The sequence below is a fragment of the Symphalangus syndactylus genome, chromosome 17 (assembly GCF_028878055.3).
Source record: "Symphalangus syndactylus isolate Jambi chromosome 17, NHGRI_mSymSyn1-v2.1_pri, whole genome shotgun sequence".
In the NCBI taxonomy this organism is placed as follows: domain Eukaryota; kingdom Metazoa; phylum Chordata; class Mammalia; order Primates; family Hylobatidae; genus Symphalangus; species Symphalangus syndactylus.
The window spans coordinates 19,140,725-19,157,016 of NC_072439.2; the positions used below are offsets into that span (position 1 = coordinate 19,140,725).

Here is a 16,292-nt window from a genome sequence, read left to right on the forward strand (position 1 = left end):
TATGCAATATATGGAAATTTTTACAGTTCAGGGAAACAGTTCTGTTAGGAAAGATCGGTAAATGCTATAATAACTAACTCAATAGGTCTCTCTCTCTCTCTCTCTCGCTCGCTCAGGAAGTCTCCATGTCAGCACATGGAGGGCTGAGCCCATCATGGCCACGGAGTTAGTCGGGATGAACCTCTCCAGCTCTGAACCCCTGCTGTGTCCCAGGCTCCCCATCCTGCGTCTCAACGAGCCATGTCCTGCGGGGTTCCTGGGTAACTCACCACAATGGGGAAGGTGTGGTGACCACAGGACAATCAGCTGGGCAGAGAAGAGAGGACATCAAAGATGGTCAGGAAGAACATGAGAAACCCTGAGCTCCACCTCAGCCGCCAGACCCCAGGGAGCCATAGAGTGACTGAGAAATATCCCTTTGACTATGGGACTCACAGCCCCCACTGAGCAACCAGCACAGGCCTCTCCTCCCAAGAGGCATGAGAGATTCACCCTGCACACCTCCAGGAAGGACAGTTTCCTCTGGGACACCCAGGTCCTGAATGTCCATCCTTGGAATCTGCAGCCATGCTAGACACGATTAGAGAAAAGAAGCGTCCCTCTCACCAGGCAACACACAGCTTACCCACAGCACAATGGGGCGTCATTGTGACAGGGACCTGGTGGAGCTCCAGCTTCCTGCACTGAAGGGGAGAGCCAGATGGAAATGAAAGAGGTCAAAGGGCGTGAATGTGCACCCCAATCCAGAGCCATGGGGACAGCAGGAGGCTGAGGCCCAGGACTGTGTTTGCCCAACCTGCAGGGTATGTGTGTGACTGTGTGGTCTGTGTGTGTCTCTTCTGTCTGTGTGTGTGTCTGCACAAAGTATGTGTTGAGGTTTGGTGAAAGAGTCACTGCTGAAAAAGGCAGAGGCCTCCACAATTCCCAGGGACCTGAAACATGGACAAAAAGAAAAACAGAAGTAGGGACAAGGAGGCAGGACAGAGAGAGGAGGGGACAGAGAGGTGTCCTGGGCCTGACCCCGCCCATGAGCCTAAGAATTGCTCCTGCCCCAGGAAGAGGCTCAGCACAGAAGGAGGAAAGACAGCACAGCTGACAGCCGTGCTCAGGAAGCTTCTGGATCCTAGGCTCATCTCCACAGAGGAGAACACACAGGCAGCAGAGACAATGGGGCTCCTCTCAGCCCCTCCGTGCACACAGTGCATCACCTGGAAGGGGCTCCTGCTCACAGGTGAGGAGAGAACTTCCTGGGGGAGGACAGGAGGAGGAAGCAGAGTCACTGGATGGGGTCTCCTGAGAGGATGGGGGTCTAAAAAATAAAAGAAGCCAGCAATTTCGGAGGCTGAGGTGGGTGGATCACGAGATCAGGAGCTCGAGATCAGGAGTTCAAGGTCAGTCTGGCCAACACAGTGAAGCCCTGTCTCTGCTAAAAATACAAAAAATTAACCAGGTATGGTGGTGTGCTCCTGTAATCCTAGCTACTCAGGAGGCTGAGGCAGGAGAATCACGTGAACCCGGGAGGCAGAAGTTGCAGTGGGCCAGAGAGAGCCACCGCAAGCCAGCCTGGGCGACAGTACGAGACTCTGTCTAAAAAAAAAAAAAAAGAATAAAAGAAGGAAAGAAGGCTCTGTTGGAGCCTGGATAGGGGAAAATACACCAGAGAGGGACAGGGGTCAAAACAGGAAAGCCACATTGAACCGGAATTGGTAAAAGGTAGGAAAATCTTAAGTGTTCTGCTTTCCTGATTAATCATAAGGGGCAACCACATTTTGAAAAATGATAATAATAACTATATCAGATGACACTTCAAATAAAAATATAAACAGGGCATCAAACACTGTCCTCAGCAAAAAACCTCGACAATTGGGAGAAAACAAAAACACCCAGGGCGTGGAGGGCCCTGAGAACTCACATCTACAAGAGTGTGCAGCCTATTCCAGGCACTGGGGCGCAACCAGGATCACAAAAGTCCCTGTCCTCACGGAGCTCACGCTGTCATGGGGAGGAAGACAGACATGCAAAGAGATCTAGAATGTGAGGTCAAGTGTTGACAAGAACCCTGGAGGGAGCAGAGCAGGGAAAGGTCAGAAAGGGAAGACCGAGGGTCTCTGAAGGTGGTGTCAGGAAAGAAGTCTAAGGATGCTCTGATGTGAGGAGGACCTGAGGGCACTGTGGAGGGGGCTGTGCGGACCCCCGGGTAAGAGGACTCCAAACAGAAAAATGCCAAGGTCAGAAGTGTTGAAGGAATGGGGGTCATGCTGCTGGCCTTGACCTAGTAGGACAGTAGGACACACACACAAACATGCCCCTTTTGTGTGTGTATGTGTTTTTATGGGCGTGTATGTGTGTGTGTGTGTGTCTTCAAGGCTGTGGTTTGAAGAGAACTTCTCAGGACCGAGGGCCCCATCTTTTCACCCCAATACATAGGTCTCAATATTAACTGATGCTCTCTCCACCTCCTAGCATCACTTTTAAACTTCTGGAACCCACCTACCATGGCCCAAGTCATGATTGAAGCCCAGCCACCCAAAGTTTCCGAGGGGAAGGATGTTCTTCTACTTGTTCACAATTTGCCCCATAATCTTGCCAGCTATAGCTGGCGCAAAGGGCGAATGATGGACCTCCACAATTACATTACATCATATGTAGTAGCCAGTCAAATAATTATATATGGGCCTGCATACAGTGGACGAGAAACACTATATTCCAATGCATCCCTGCTGATCCAGAATGTCACCCGGAAGGACGCAGGATCCTACACCTTACACATCAGACAGCGAGTTGATGGGATTAGAGGAGAATCTGGACATTTCACCTACACCTTATACCGTGAGTGATTCCACATGATCCCTGGGTGCTGGGGGCAGGGGTCATTTCTACTTTACACACACAGGATTGTCAGGCATGGACTGTGCCTGTCTCCCCCTCTGCATTATGTCCCATGCTGGGGTTTGGGCATTTAGTGCAGGACACACACAGAGGAGACAAATTTCAACAGATCAGAATTCCTTTCCCGCATCCAGACCCTGCAGACACTTGCTGCAGAGGAAGGACAGTCTGATGTGGGGACTCAGTAGCAGGAGATCAGTTTCAGCCAAGCACCTCATGCCCTCTTCATAAATTTCACCCTGGGAAAGACCCTGGAGAACTGAGTATGGCGTGGCCTGAGGGGCACCTGAGATACTCTCAGAGAAGCTCAGCCCTAGAAACCTCAACCCCAAACCCCTGTCCCTAAATCCTTACTCCAGATAAAGCTGAGGAGCCTGTGCCAGGGCTGCGCTCTGGCTTCTTTGGCAGGGCTTACTGGGACCAAGGATTTATCAGCTGTCTGAGGACTGTGTCTCCTGGAGCTGCTCACCAGCCAGGGCTCAGCCCTCAGAGCCTCATCTGGGCAAGGATAGAGCTTTCTTCACCTGAGACTCAGAGTGGAGAGGACAGAAAGACGAGCTTTGTGGACCATCAGCCAACTGCCTTGGGAGGCTTAGGACAGTCCATAGAGAGTCTAATGTCTCCAGAAGCAGAAACAGAAGAGAGAAAATGTACATGGTAGCAGCTTGTCCACAGGGATCTGACCTAAAGGTGCTTTCTCATGGAAGGAAATTAATAATAAATGCTGTTTGTGTGAACACCTCCACTGTGCCAAGCATTAGGTCAGGTGACTGTGAATAATTTAAAATTTATTCACAGATAGCATGAAAAGCCACAGTCCATTTGCCATTTAGCTTATTTGATTCAGAGAATACTGAGGCACAGGAAGGCACAGTCACTGAACCAGAGTCACACAAACACAAAGGGGAGATCAGGGTCACATGAGGTCTGTCTGCAGCCACAGGCCCATCCTCTCCTCCACCAGAAGTGAGGGCCTACTGGCTTCCAAGGACCCCATAGTCATTTATTGGCTCAAATCCTCTCTTCTTAGGCATCCAAACCTCAGAGGAGTGAGAGCAAATGGTCAGCTGATTAGTCTGTACCCCAGAACTGAATCACCTGCCTCAACCGTCAGAGTCAGTGCAAAAAAAGTCCAGACCTCTCCCTCAAATCTTCACCCCCATCACTGAACCTGAAATCCTGTATTTCCCAAAGTATCCATGTCACTGTCATGAGAGGATCAAGGAGAGGACCTTGTTTTCTTTCCTCACTCACAACCGGCAACAGCAGAGGGCAAGCGAGAGACACGCACTCAGGAGTTCTCACATAACAAATGAAGGAATCGAATGAAGAAATGAATGATCCAAAACCTCTTTAGAGATTGGATCTTGGATGCAGAATCCTACGAGGTTCTAGCCACGCCTGTCCCTTGTCCTTCAGAGGCTGACACCCATGTTTCATCCCCCCACTACCTCCTGCTGCTAAAGCCACCCCACCTCATGTAACTCTGAAGCTCTTTGGCCACTGGGGGGTTCTCAGGGCTCCTTGGTCCTGGACTGTGGAACTCGGGGCACCTGGTCCCTGGGGTCTCTGAAGTCAGTGTAGCCCTCACTGCTCACTGCCATGGTGTCTCTGCCTCTCTCTGCTTCTCTGTGTCCCTCATCTTCCTCCCACTTCATTCTGACTGGCAAGCCCTGTCCTGCACAGCTTCTTCCTCCACCCCTAGGCCTTCCCCAGACACTCCCTCTAGCTAGGCTGGCTGTTCTGTTCCCTTCCCGCTAACACTGTGGCCTGGCCCACCTCCCAGGAAATAGGAAAGGTGCAGAAATCACTGGAGTTGCCACTCCTGTCAGGCTTCATCTCGAGCCAATGTCCCCAGGTCACTAAGAGAATGACCTGCCACTGTATTCCCATCCAGGTCTCTTTCCCTTTGTGAGGCTGACCTGTGGACAAGACCATGGGACAGGGATAGGCAGTTCCTCCATCGACTCTTATAATTGCCAGACAAGTTCTTCTGGCCTCCTGCACACATACAAAAAAAATTTATTGAAATGGTGATTTGTAGTAAAGAAAGATTTTAACGACTCCAAGTCTGCCAAACAGGAGGACGGAGGTTTATTATTCCTCAAATCAGCCTCCCCGGTGGATCAGGGGTTGGAGATTTTCAAGGAAAGTTTGAGGGACACAGGACTAAAAAATGAGTACTGCTAATTGTTTGGTGATGGAATCATGCGGGCGGAGGGAAATGATCTGTTTGTGCTTGAATCTGCCTCTAGGTAGGGACCACATGACTGGCTGAGCCATTAGTCATAGGTATGGATGAGGTCAGCCGGTTGCCAGAATGCAAAAGAATGAGAAACATCTCCAAAGACCAATCTCACGTTCTACAATACTGATGTTATCTACAGGAGCAATTAGTTACAAATTTTGTAAACTCTGGCCAAATGACATTTGAGCAGTCAGGGATTATAGAAATTGTGCCTACATTTTAGCAGAATTCAGTTTCCTCCTATCATCTTAATCTCATGGTCTTTCACTAGTTTTACAAAGGCAGTCCCTGGGCAAAGTAAGGGTGTTCGTTTTATGGAGGAACTATTCTCATTCTTGCTTCAAGGTTAAACCATAAACTAAATTCCTCCCAAGGTTAGCCTGGCCTATGCCCAGGAATGAGTGAGGACAGCCAACCAGAGACTAGATGCCAGATGGAGTCAGCCATGCTAGTTTGCTGTCACTGTTGTAATCTTTGCACTGACTCACCTGGGTGTCAGAGGCTGGACAGTGCTGCAGTCCCCAAAGTCCACGGGCTCATTTTACCCGTTTCACTCGTGACTCCATCCTCAACCTGCCATGGAGCTCACATTCTCCGGTCACTTCCTAGAGACTTCTGGCTTCCTGTCAGGCACAAAACAAGCTTGAAATTTGTCTCTCGGTTCTAACACTAAGTAAAAACCTGAACAAACTCAGAAGTCAACAACTCGCTAAAATCCCTCAGAGATGGCTGGGCACAGAGACTCACACCTATAATCCCAGCACTTTGGGAGGCCGAGGCGTGCACAAGATCAGTAGATAGAGACCATTCTAGCTAATATGGTGAAACCACGTCTCTACTAAAAATACAGAAAATTAGCCAGGCATGGTGGCGGGCGCCTGTAGTCCCAGCTTCTTGGGAGGCTGAGGCAGGAGAATGGCGTGAACCCGGGAGTTGGAGCTTGCAGTGAGCTGAGATCATGCCACTGCACTCCAGCCTGGGCGACAGGGTGAGACTCTGTCACAGAAAGAAAAATGCTGTTAGAGAAATGAAGAATGCTTTTGATGCTTACTGGTAGACTGCACACAGCTGAGGAAGGAAACTCTAGCTTGAGGATGTGTCAATAGAAACTTCCAAAACTGAAACAGGAAAGTTCAAAAAGAGTGGAGAAAAAAACAACATATTCAACTTCATATTTAATATTTTGGTTTGACAATAGCAATTTTTAAATTTTCTAGTTGTGGGACAACTACAAAGGCTGTAACATACACGTAATGGGAATACTGGTGGATTTGGGGACCAGTTGGAGTTGGCCAGGTGGGCGCTATCTGATGGTTTTACTACCTGTGTCACATACAACTGTTTCCTCATGATGATGCCGTTTTCACACGTTGGAGTTCTTCGTGTGGGGACACACACGAGCCATTGGCATCTCACTTAGACTCTTCCTAATTCACACAAACTTAAACCCTAGTGGTGTTTCCTGAGCTTAAGAGAAAATGAAGAAAGCATTTCACATACCAGTTTTGGGGTCCTCCCCATTTTTCCTAACTCTGCACAGAAATTAGAAGCAAGGAGTTCTTTCTATATTTACTAACATAACACACATCTCTTCTTTTAATTTGGCATCATTCCTCCCTTTATGTAATTGACGCACTGACCAGTTCTGTCCTTTTAACGGGACTCTCTCTTCTTAAGGAGTTGCGAATTTCAAATCAACTTTGGCATCTTTCTTTGAGCATTATGTGATCCTGCTGGAATTCATGGCACACCTAAACCTTATTTCGGTCTCAAGCGAAATACTACTACCAGCAATTGATCTTAGATGTTTGGACCATCAGTGAAAATTTCCACTTAAGAAAACATTTTAATATTTCCTCCAAATTTTTTTGTTGTTGTTGTTACTAGAGTCAGAACATAACATGAGGTTAAACTCCTGACAACTTTTTAGTGGAAAATTACAGTATTACAAATTGAGCATCCCAAATCCAGAAATCCAAAATCTGAAATGCTCCAAAATTCAACACTTCTGACCTACGATGTGATGCTTAAAAGAAGTGCTCACTGGCGCATTTTGGATTATAAATTTTTCAGATTGGGGATGCTAAACCTGTATATATACCGCAAATATTCCAAAATAAAAAAAATAGAAACCCAAAACACTTGGTTTTAAGCTCTCTGCATAAGGAGCAGTTTATCTGTATGAACTATAGGCATAAGGCTGTACAGGAGATCTCTAGAACATCCTCGTCCTGCGTAACTCAAACCGCACACGCAGGGAACAACGCCCTATTCCCCTGATCCCAACTCCTGGAAACTACTATTCTACCCTCTGATTCACTCTGGAATCAACTGATATGATATGCATAGAGTAGTCAAACTCAGAATCACAGAATAGAATGTCTAATGAGAGAAAGTATCTGCAAGACTTCTTCCCAAATATTGGTCTAATACCCACCAAACACATATGGTCCATGAGGGCCAGACTTCCATCATCAGTTCATGTTCACCCTTTCCACCAGTCAGTTCTGTATTTGTAAACATCCACATGTATTTCTAGAAAGATCCACATGGTCCTCACCTGACCTCTACAGGGGGAAGGGAGCATCATGGACCCAGAACAGGGAACATGGTCTCGGTCCAAAGCTATCAGCTCTTGCCTGTCCCCTTCACTCTTTGCAGGTCATTCCTTCGACTCTTCTCTGTCTTTAGAGGTCACTGGCTCAAGTCAGTCACTATGAGACACCTGGGAAAACTCCCGCACCTTGTGGCTCCACTGCCTGATGACTGAACTGACCTCCAGGCCTGACTGTGGTCTCTCCCCTGTGTTATTTCTGCTGAAGTACCCAGTCCCAGGCCAGGCCTTCCAGTACCCAAATGGTTTAAGGACAATGGGAAGTTCCATCATCCATCTCTAGGATGTCCTTGGAAAGGGAAGCTGCAGAGGAAACATAGCTTGGGGGACAAAGTAAGACTGAAACTAAGAAGATTCCAGCACTGCATGCTCCAAGTGAGGACCACCAGGTGGGCCAGGCAGGCAGTTGGAGATGGAGGGACTCAGAGAGGCACCAGGGGCTGTGCCTGCTGGTCCTGTGTCTTTCCATGACCCAATGCTGCTGCTCAATTCACACTTAAGAAAGTTTGTGCTTCTCCCACATAAAGCAGGCAGCCTCACAATCTCTGAGCCCTCAGATTGCCATGCATCACTTTTGTAACACACACACCTGCCATAGGCTTTTAAGGAGTTGGGTAGGCTGAGAGGTGGGAAATGCCAACTCTGATTGAAAAATTCCTTTAGAGGAATCAAAGATGCCACACAGGGCAATCTTCTCTCTGTTTTCCACACAGTGGACTCTCTCAAGCCCTCCATCTCCAGCAGCAACTTAAACCCCAGGGAGGACATGGAGATGGTGATCTTAACCTGTGATCCTGAGACTCCGGATGCAAGCTACCTGTGGTGGATGAATGGTCAGAGCCTCCCTGTGACTCACAGGTTGCAGCTGTCTGAAACCAACAGGACCCTCTTTCTATTTGGTGTCACAAAGGATATTACAGGACCCTATGAATGTGAAATACGAAACCCAGTGAGTGCCAGCCGCAGTGACCCAGTCACTCTGAATCTACTCCGTGAGTATCTTCTGTTCCTCTGGGAGCCAGGTTGCCATCCCAAATACACATGGTCAGAGGCCAGGCCTCTCAGTCCCTCTCAGGTCCAAGTACAGAGACCTTTACCCCTGGACATCAAAGCTAGCCATGACTTTCTGCCCCAGGCAAACCAGAGTAGGCCTAGGCTTGATCAACAATTGGAGAAAAGAGGCTGCTCCTGTCATGGAGACTCAGGCTCCACAGCTTGTGATGGGAGAAACAGGTGAATGTCTCAGGCTCCAGATCAGTGAACACAGCGGGGATTTGGCTGGGACTTCAGTGTCGTGACTTGGCTCACAGGGCCACTGTGGCCCTTCCACAGACCAGGAGTTTCCCTTCCCTCTGACAATATCTCCTGTGACTTTATTCTCCTTGCTCCAGATGGCCTGGATGCCCCCACCATTTCTTCCTCACACACCTATTACCATACTGGAGAAGCCCCCAAGCTCTCCTGCCTGACAGACCCTCACCCACTGGTAGAGCATTCTTGGCTGATTGATGGGAAGTTCCAACAATCAGCACAAGCGTTCTTTATCCCCCAAATAACTAAAACGTATAGAGAGGTCTATGTCTCTTTCATCAGTAACTCAACCACTGGAGGAACAAATCTCATAATCAAGAGGATCATAGTCATTGGTAAGTGGATCCCTGGAGCATTGGCAATATGTTTTCCAGTGCAGTCTATCTAGTTATCAGGGAAGAGCCACCTGCCCTCTGCAAAGGGAGAGGGAAAATCAAAAACCCAGGACAGTGAATATGTTTCTGCTCCAAAAGCACTAGCTTTTGCCTGTCCCCTTCACTCTTTCTAGATCATTCTTTAGACTATACACTAACAATGAACAATCTCAAAGGAAATTAAGGAAAGAATTTCAATTCACTTAACATCAGAAGGAATAAAATATTTTGGAATAAGTTTAACCAAAAAGGTCAAATGATTATTCCCTGAAAACTACAAAACATTGCTGAAAGAAATTAAAGACAATATCAATATATGGAAAGACATTTAATTTTCATGGATTGGAAGAATCAACATTGTTAGAAAGACAATACTACCCAATGTGAGTTGCAGATTCAATGCAACCCCTACCAGAATCCCAGTAACATTTTTTCACAATTAGAAAACTCTGTCCGAAATCTGACATGACAGGCTCTCACTAATGACTGCCACAACAGAAACGCTGAGAAAAAGATGCAACCATGAAAAGGTGGAAAGTTCTGATGACACAGAAAATAACAATCAGCCTTTCTCAAATCCCAAAGCCTTCAAAAATATACGAGTGCAGCATGGCCAGTATGGAACATTTTAGATTTTGAATGTTTCAGATTTGGGATGCTAAACCAGTAAGTATATGAAAAATATTTCAGAATCAAAAAATGTCAGAAATCCAAAACACTATTTGTCCTAAGTCTTATGCAGAAGAAATACTCAATCTGTGTGAAATATAGGCATCGAGCTGTACAGCAGATCTCTAGAACCTCCCCACCTTGCATAACTGAAACTGCACAGCCATGAACAACTTCTGATTCTCCCCACTCCCAGCTCCTGGCAACCAGAACTCTTTTCTCATATTCACTCTGGAATCCACTTACATGAGGTCCCTAGAGTAGTCGAATCCATGGAATCAGAGAGTAGAATGTCCAGTGAAAGAAAATATTTGCAAGACTTCTCTCCAAGTTTGTCTCATATCCATCAAACACACATGGCCCATGAGGATCAGATTTCCAGCAGTTCATTCCCACCCTTTCCTCTAGTCAGTTCTGCATTTGCAAATGTCCACATGTATTTCTGGAAAGATCCACATGGTCCTAACTTGCCCTCTGCAGAAGGAGAGGAAACTTAAAGAACCCAGGACAGGGAACATGGTTCTGCTCCAAAGCCACCAGCTCTTGCCTGTCCCCTTCACTCTTTCTAGATCATTCCTTGCATTCTGTTCTATCTTTAGAAGGCACTGGTTCAAGTAAGTCCTCATGAAACACCTGCAAAAAACTGCCCCACCTTGTGCCTCCACTGCCTGATGACAGAACTGACCTCCAGGCTTGACTCTGGTCTCCCCTGTGTTATTGCTGCTGAAACACCCAGTCCCAGGCCTGGCTGCTCAGTATCTTCGGGGTTTCAGGACAATGCGAAGTCCCAATATAACTCATCTCTAGAATGTCCTTGGAAATGGAAGCTGCAGAGAAATCGCATCTAGGGGGGAAACGTAGGATGGAATTTGGAAGGGGCCCAGCAGTTGCACATTCCTGGTAAGGAACACAAGGAGACCCAGCCAGTCAACTGATTAGGGAGTTACTGGGAGGGGTAACAGGGACTGTGACTCCCACTGATGTGTCTGTCCATGAACCAACACTGCTTCTCAATTGACACTTGAGAAAGTCTGTGCTCCCCTAAGACAGAGCAGACGGCCTCACAGTCTTTGAGCCCTTAGATCATCATGCATCTGTCTTGTGACACATGCAACAGATATTGGCTTTCAAGGATTTCAGTGGGCTGAGAGGTGGGAGATGTCAACTCTGATTGAAGGATGCCTGTAGAGGAATCAAAGGTGCCACACAGGACAATCTTCTCTCTGTTATCCACACAGCGAAGCTGCCCAAGCCATACATCACCATCAACAACTTATACCCCAGGGAGAATAAGGATGTCTTATCCTTCACCTGCGAACCTGAGAGTAAGAACTTCACCTACAGGTGGTGGCTAAATGGTCAGAGCCTCCCAGTCAGTCTCAGGGTAAAGCAACCCATTGAAAACAGGATCCTCATTCTACCCAGTGTCATGAGAAATGAAACAGGACCCTATGAATGTGAAATACGGGAAGGAGATGGTGGCATCCGCAGTAACCCAGTCACCCTGAATGTCCTCTGTGAGTATCTTTTGTTCCTCTGTGGGACAGGACACAAGCTTAAATCCAAACGGCCAGAGGCCAGGCCTCTCAGTTTCCTCTGTTCCAAGTATAGACACCTTTACTTCTGGACATCTGAGCTGCCCATGACTCCCTGCCCTGGGTTGGCACAGCCTTAACCAAGAATATAAGGGGAGGGGACGCTCTTGTCATGGGAGACTTGTGGCCCACAGCTTGTGATGGGAGAAACAGGTGAAGACCTCAGGCTTCGGCTCAGTGAACATAGAGGGGGTTTGGCTGGGACTTGAGGGTGTGTCTTGGCTCAGAGGGTCACTGTGTCCCTTTAAGAGACCAGGAGCATCCCCTTCCCGTGGATGACATCACCTGTGGCTTTATTCTCTTTGCTCCAGATGGTCCAGACCTCCCCAGCATTTACCCTTCATTCGCCTATTACCGTTCAGGAGAAAACCTCTACTTGTCCTGCTTCGCGGACTCTAACCCACCGGCAGAATATTCTTGGACAATTAATGGGAAGTTTCTGCTATCAGGACAAAATCTCTCTATTCCCCAAATTACTACAAAGCATAGCGGGCTCTATGCTTGCTCTGTTCGTAACTCAGCCACTGGCATGGAAAGCTCCAGATCCGTAACAGTCAAAGTCCCTGGTAAGTGGATCCCAGCATCCTTGCAGTAGGGTTTTAGGTGGAGTCTATCTGGCTTTCAGAGAAGAGTCAGGAAAACATTCTTATTCCCAGCCTGTGTCCCATGGGCACAAGCAAATCCCAAATTCTCCTCCTGAACCCTCCCAATTTGTCTCTACAGACTCTCTTCTCCTTGTTTTTCTGTTTTCTCATGGCTGACTTTTTGTCTGGCCTGAGAAAGGTAGGGAGGGGGCTTTATCAGCCCTGAGCCCTATGTAGTAGATTCTCGCTGTCACCAACACATCCCCTTCTGCCACGTCTTTGTTTGCTTGTACCTATTAAATGAGCTACAAAGAACATCTGATGCTTCGAAACAAGCTCACACTTTTCCCCCAAATGAGAGGAGGAAGCCCCTTGGGTGAGGGAGGAGCAGCTCAGACTCTGCTTCCTGCTCTGCTCCGGGCTCCTCTGGTGACTGGCCATGCCTGACTCCACCTTGGGTGGGACCAGCATGTGTGGAGAAAGAGCCCTTGTGGCCTGTCCTGAATTTGGCTAAATCGAGCTGCCAGTTGAAGACAAGCCTCCCCCGGGCCAGGCTGCAGGGAAATGAGAAGAGAGGGAGCCTCAGGGCAGACTCCGGAGCTGCGTCCTGGCTCTGAAATCACCGGCTGTATGAGGCTGTGGGCACAGCACGTGGGACTCACTACAGAGGACAGTGACTGACACAGAGCTGGAGAAATAGGGAGATTCACCCCTGGGGCTCTGCATGGCAGGAAAGGGGCAGTGCCAAAAAGTGTGTAATTATAGAGAGGGTAAGACTACCAGACACTTTATATATATCTCATATAAGACTTACCATTAACTATTTCTAAGTGTGCAATTTGGTGTTGTGTAACCATCACACTATCCATTTCCAGAACTTTTTCCTCTTACCATATTAAACCTCTGTACTCAATAAACAGTAACTCTCACTCTTTCTTCCCCTAACCCTTAGCACCTACCATTCTACTTTCTGTCTCTACATAACTGGCTATTCTAACTATCTTTTATAAATGGAATTATACAATAATTATCCGTTTGTGTGTGGCTTATTTCAGTTAGCATAATATCTTCAAGGTTCATCCATTTTGCACGATGTATTGGAATTTTATTCATTGTTAAGGTTGAATAACATTTCAATGTATAGATACACCTCATTTGCCTACCCACTTCTCTTTCAGTGGACTTTTCAGTTGTTTCCATTTTATGGCTATTGTGAGTAATGCTTCTCTGAACATCAGTGTACAAATATTTGTTCAAATTTCTTTCAATTCTATAAGGAGCATGTCCAGAAGTGGAATTGCTGGATCAAATGGTAATCTATTGTTTAATTTTTTGAGAAACAGCCACACCACCTTTTACAGTGGCTATAACGTTTCCCATTCCCATCAGCAATGCACTAGAGCTCCAATTTTTCCATCTACTTGAAAACATCTGTTGTTTTTTGTTGCTGCCATTGTTGTTGTTTATCAAAGCCATCCTAAAGTGTGTGAGGTGGTGTAACATTGTGGTTTTGATTTGCATATCTCTAAGTATTCGTGACACTGAGGAACTTTGCGTGAGCTTATTGGATATTTGTATATCTTCCTTGGAGAAAACTCTATTTTAATCCTTTGTTCATTTTGTAATTGGGTTTTTGGATGTTTGCTGTTGTTGACTTGTAGCTTTTCATGTATTCTGGAAGTTAATTTCTTATCACACATATAATTTGTAAATATTTGTATCATTTCATGGGTTGCCTTTGTAATTTCTTGATAATGTTCTTTGATACGTAAAACATTTTGATTTTTATGAAGTCCATTTTATCCATTTTATTTGTTGCCTATGCTTTTGTTGTTACAACCAAGAAATCATTGTGAAATCCAGTATCATGAAGCTTTTCTTCTAAGAGTTGTATAGTTTTTGCTCTTACATTTAGATCTTTGATCTATTGTGGGTTAATTTTTTACATGGTGTTAGTTAAAGGTTCCACTCTTCTTGCCCTTGGATATCCAGCTTTCCCAATATGATTTGGTGAGAACAGTGTCCCTTCCCCACTGAACGATCTTGGCACACTCGACGAAAATCATTTGGCCATATATGCAAGCATTTCTTCCTGGGCTATTATATTTCACTAATTTCTATGTCCTCCTTTATGCCAGTACCACACTGTATTGATTACTGGGGCTTTGTAGTAAATGCTGAAATCAGGAAGTGTGAGTCCTCCAGCTTCATTCTTCCTCTTCAAAGCTGTGTGTCTATTTAGAGTCATGAGATTCAATATAAATTTTAGGACAGATTTTTCTTTTTCTGCAAAAATGTCACGGAGATTCTGATAGGAATTGTATTGAATCTGCAGCTCACTTTGGGTAGCACTGTCCTCCTAACAATATTGAGTCTTCCAATTCATGAAAAGAAAATATATCTTTCAATTTATTGATGTCATAGTTCATTTCTTTCAGCAGTATTTTGTAGATTTCAGGTACAATTATTTCAGCTGTTTGCTTAAACTTATTCCTAAATATTTTATTCTTTTTGATGTTAATATAAATTGAAATCTTTTTTTCTTAATTTCCCTTCAGATTTTTCATGGTTAGTGTGTTGAAATACAACTGACGTTTGAATGTTGATTTTGTATTGTGCAACGTTGCTGAATTTATTTCTTAATTCTAATAGGTTTGTTCCTTCTTTAGGATTTTCTACATATAAGTTCAAGTTATCAGTAAACAAAAATAATTTTATTCCTTCCTTTCAATTTGAATGTCTTTTTTTAAACTCTTGCCTAATTTTTCTGACTAGACCTTTCAATACTATGTTGAATAAAAGAGTCAAAAGCAGACATCCTTGTCTTCTTCCTGCTCATACAGGGAAAGCTTTCAGTCTTACTGCATGGAGTATGATGTTAGCATTGGATTTTTCACATATTGAATTTATGTTGAGGTGGTTTCCTTCCAACCTTAGAATGTTTTTATTATGAAAAAATATTGAATTTCATCAAATGCTTTTATTGATTCAATCTTATTACTGATTATAGTTCTATTCATATTTTTGTGTGTTTCTAGGAGTTTGTCTACTTCATCTAGGTTATCCAATTTATTAGCACACAATTATTTATAGTACTTTTTTTTTTTTTTTTTTTTGAGACGGAGTCTCGCTCTGTCGCCCAGGCTGGAGTGCAGTGGCGCAATCTCGGCTCACTGCAAGCTCCGCCTCCCGGGTTAACGCCATTCTCCTGCCTCAGCCTCTCCAAGTAGCTGGGACTACAGGCGCCCGCCACCACGCCCGGCTAATTTTTTTGTATTTTTAGTAGAGACGGGGTTTCACCGTGGTCTCGATCTCCTGACCTCGTGATTCGCCCGCCTCGGCCTCCCAAAGTGCTGGGATTACAAGCGTGAGCCACCGCGCCCGGCCTATTTATAGTACTTTTGTAATCATTATTTTATTAGAATTGGTAGTAATCTCTTCATGCTTCATTTCTCTTTTTTTTTGAAGAGGGAGAGACAGACTCTCACTCTGCCGGCCAGCCCAGGATGGAATTCAGTGGTGTGATTATGGCTCACTGCAGCCTCATCCTCCTGGGCTCAAGCAATTCTCCTTCTTCAGCCTCCCAAGATGCTAGGATTACAGGTGCATGCCACCATGCCAAGCTAATTCGTTTTTTTTTTTTTTTTTTTTTTGTAGAGACAGGGTCCCCTCAGGTTACCTATGCTGGTCCAAACACCTGGTCTCAAGAAATCCTTCGGTTGTGACCTCCAAAAGTGCTAGGACTAAAACGTGACCCACCATGCTCGGAGTCCACTTTCATTTCTGATTTTAGTAATTTTAAACTTTTCTCTTTTTTTCTTAGTCAATCTAGTTAATGGTTGTCAATTTTGTTGATTTTATTTTGAAGAATCAACTTTTGGTTTCATTAATTTTGTTTCTTTCCATGCTCCATTTTATTTATATCTACTCTAATGCTTATTATTTCCCTCATTCACTGTGCTTGGGTTCAGTTTGTTCTTCTTTCATATCCTGAAGTATTAAAGTAGG

General features: G+C 45.5%; 1 protein-coding gene across 1 annotated transcript; it reads left to right on the forward strand.

Moving 5' to 3' along the window:
- The first annotated feature begins 1,167 nt into the window (after positions 1-1,167).
- LOC129466528 (pregnancy-specific beta-1-glycoprotein 4-like) lies at positions 1,168-16,009 on the forward strand. Its single transcript, XM_063620044.1, has 6 exons — positions 1,168-1,231; positions 2,464-2,829; positions 8,465-8,743; positions 11,344-11,622; positions 12,012-12,266; positions 15,942-16,009. The coding sequence occupies exons 1-6, from the start codon at positions 1,168-1,170 to the stop codon at positions 16,007-16,009; spliced, it is 1,311 nt and encodes a 436-aa protein (XP_063476114.1).
- Positions 16,010-16,292: the final 283 nt, after the last annotated feature.

Excerpts from the sequence above, each read along its gene's own strand:
- LOC129466528 (XM_063620044.1), top strand. The coding sequence starts at position 1,168 with ATGGGGCTCCTCTCAGCCCCTCCGTGCACACAGTGCATCACCTGGAAG. Across the intron at positions 11,623-12,011 it reads AGTCACCCTGAATGTCCTCT|ATGGTCCAGACCTCCCCAGC; the intron begins GTGAGTATCTTT and ends TCTTTGCTCCAG. Across the intron at positions 12,267-15,941 it reads CGTAACAGTCAAAGTCCCTG|AGACAGGGTCCCCTCAGGTT; the intron begins GTAAGTGGATCC and ends TTTTTTTTGTAG.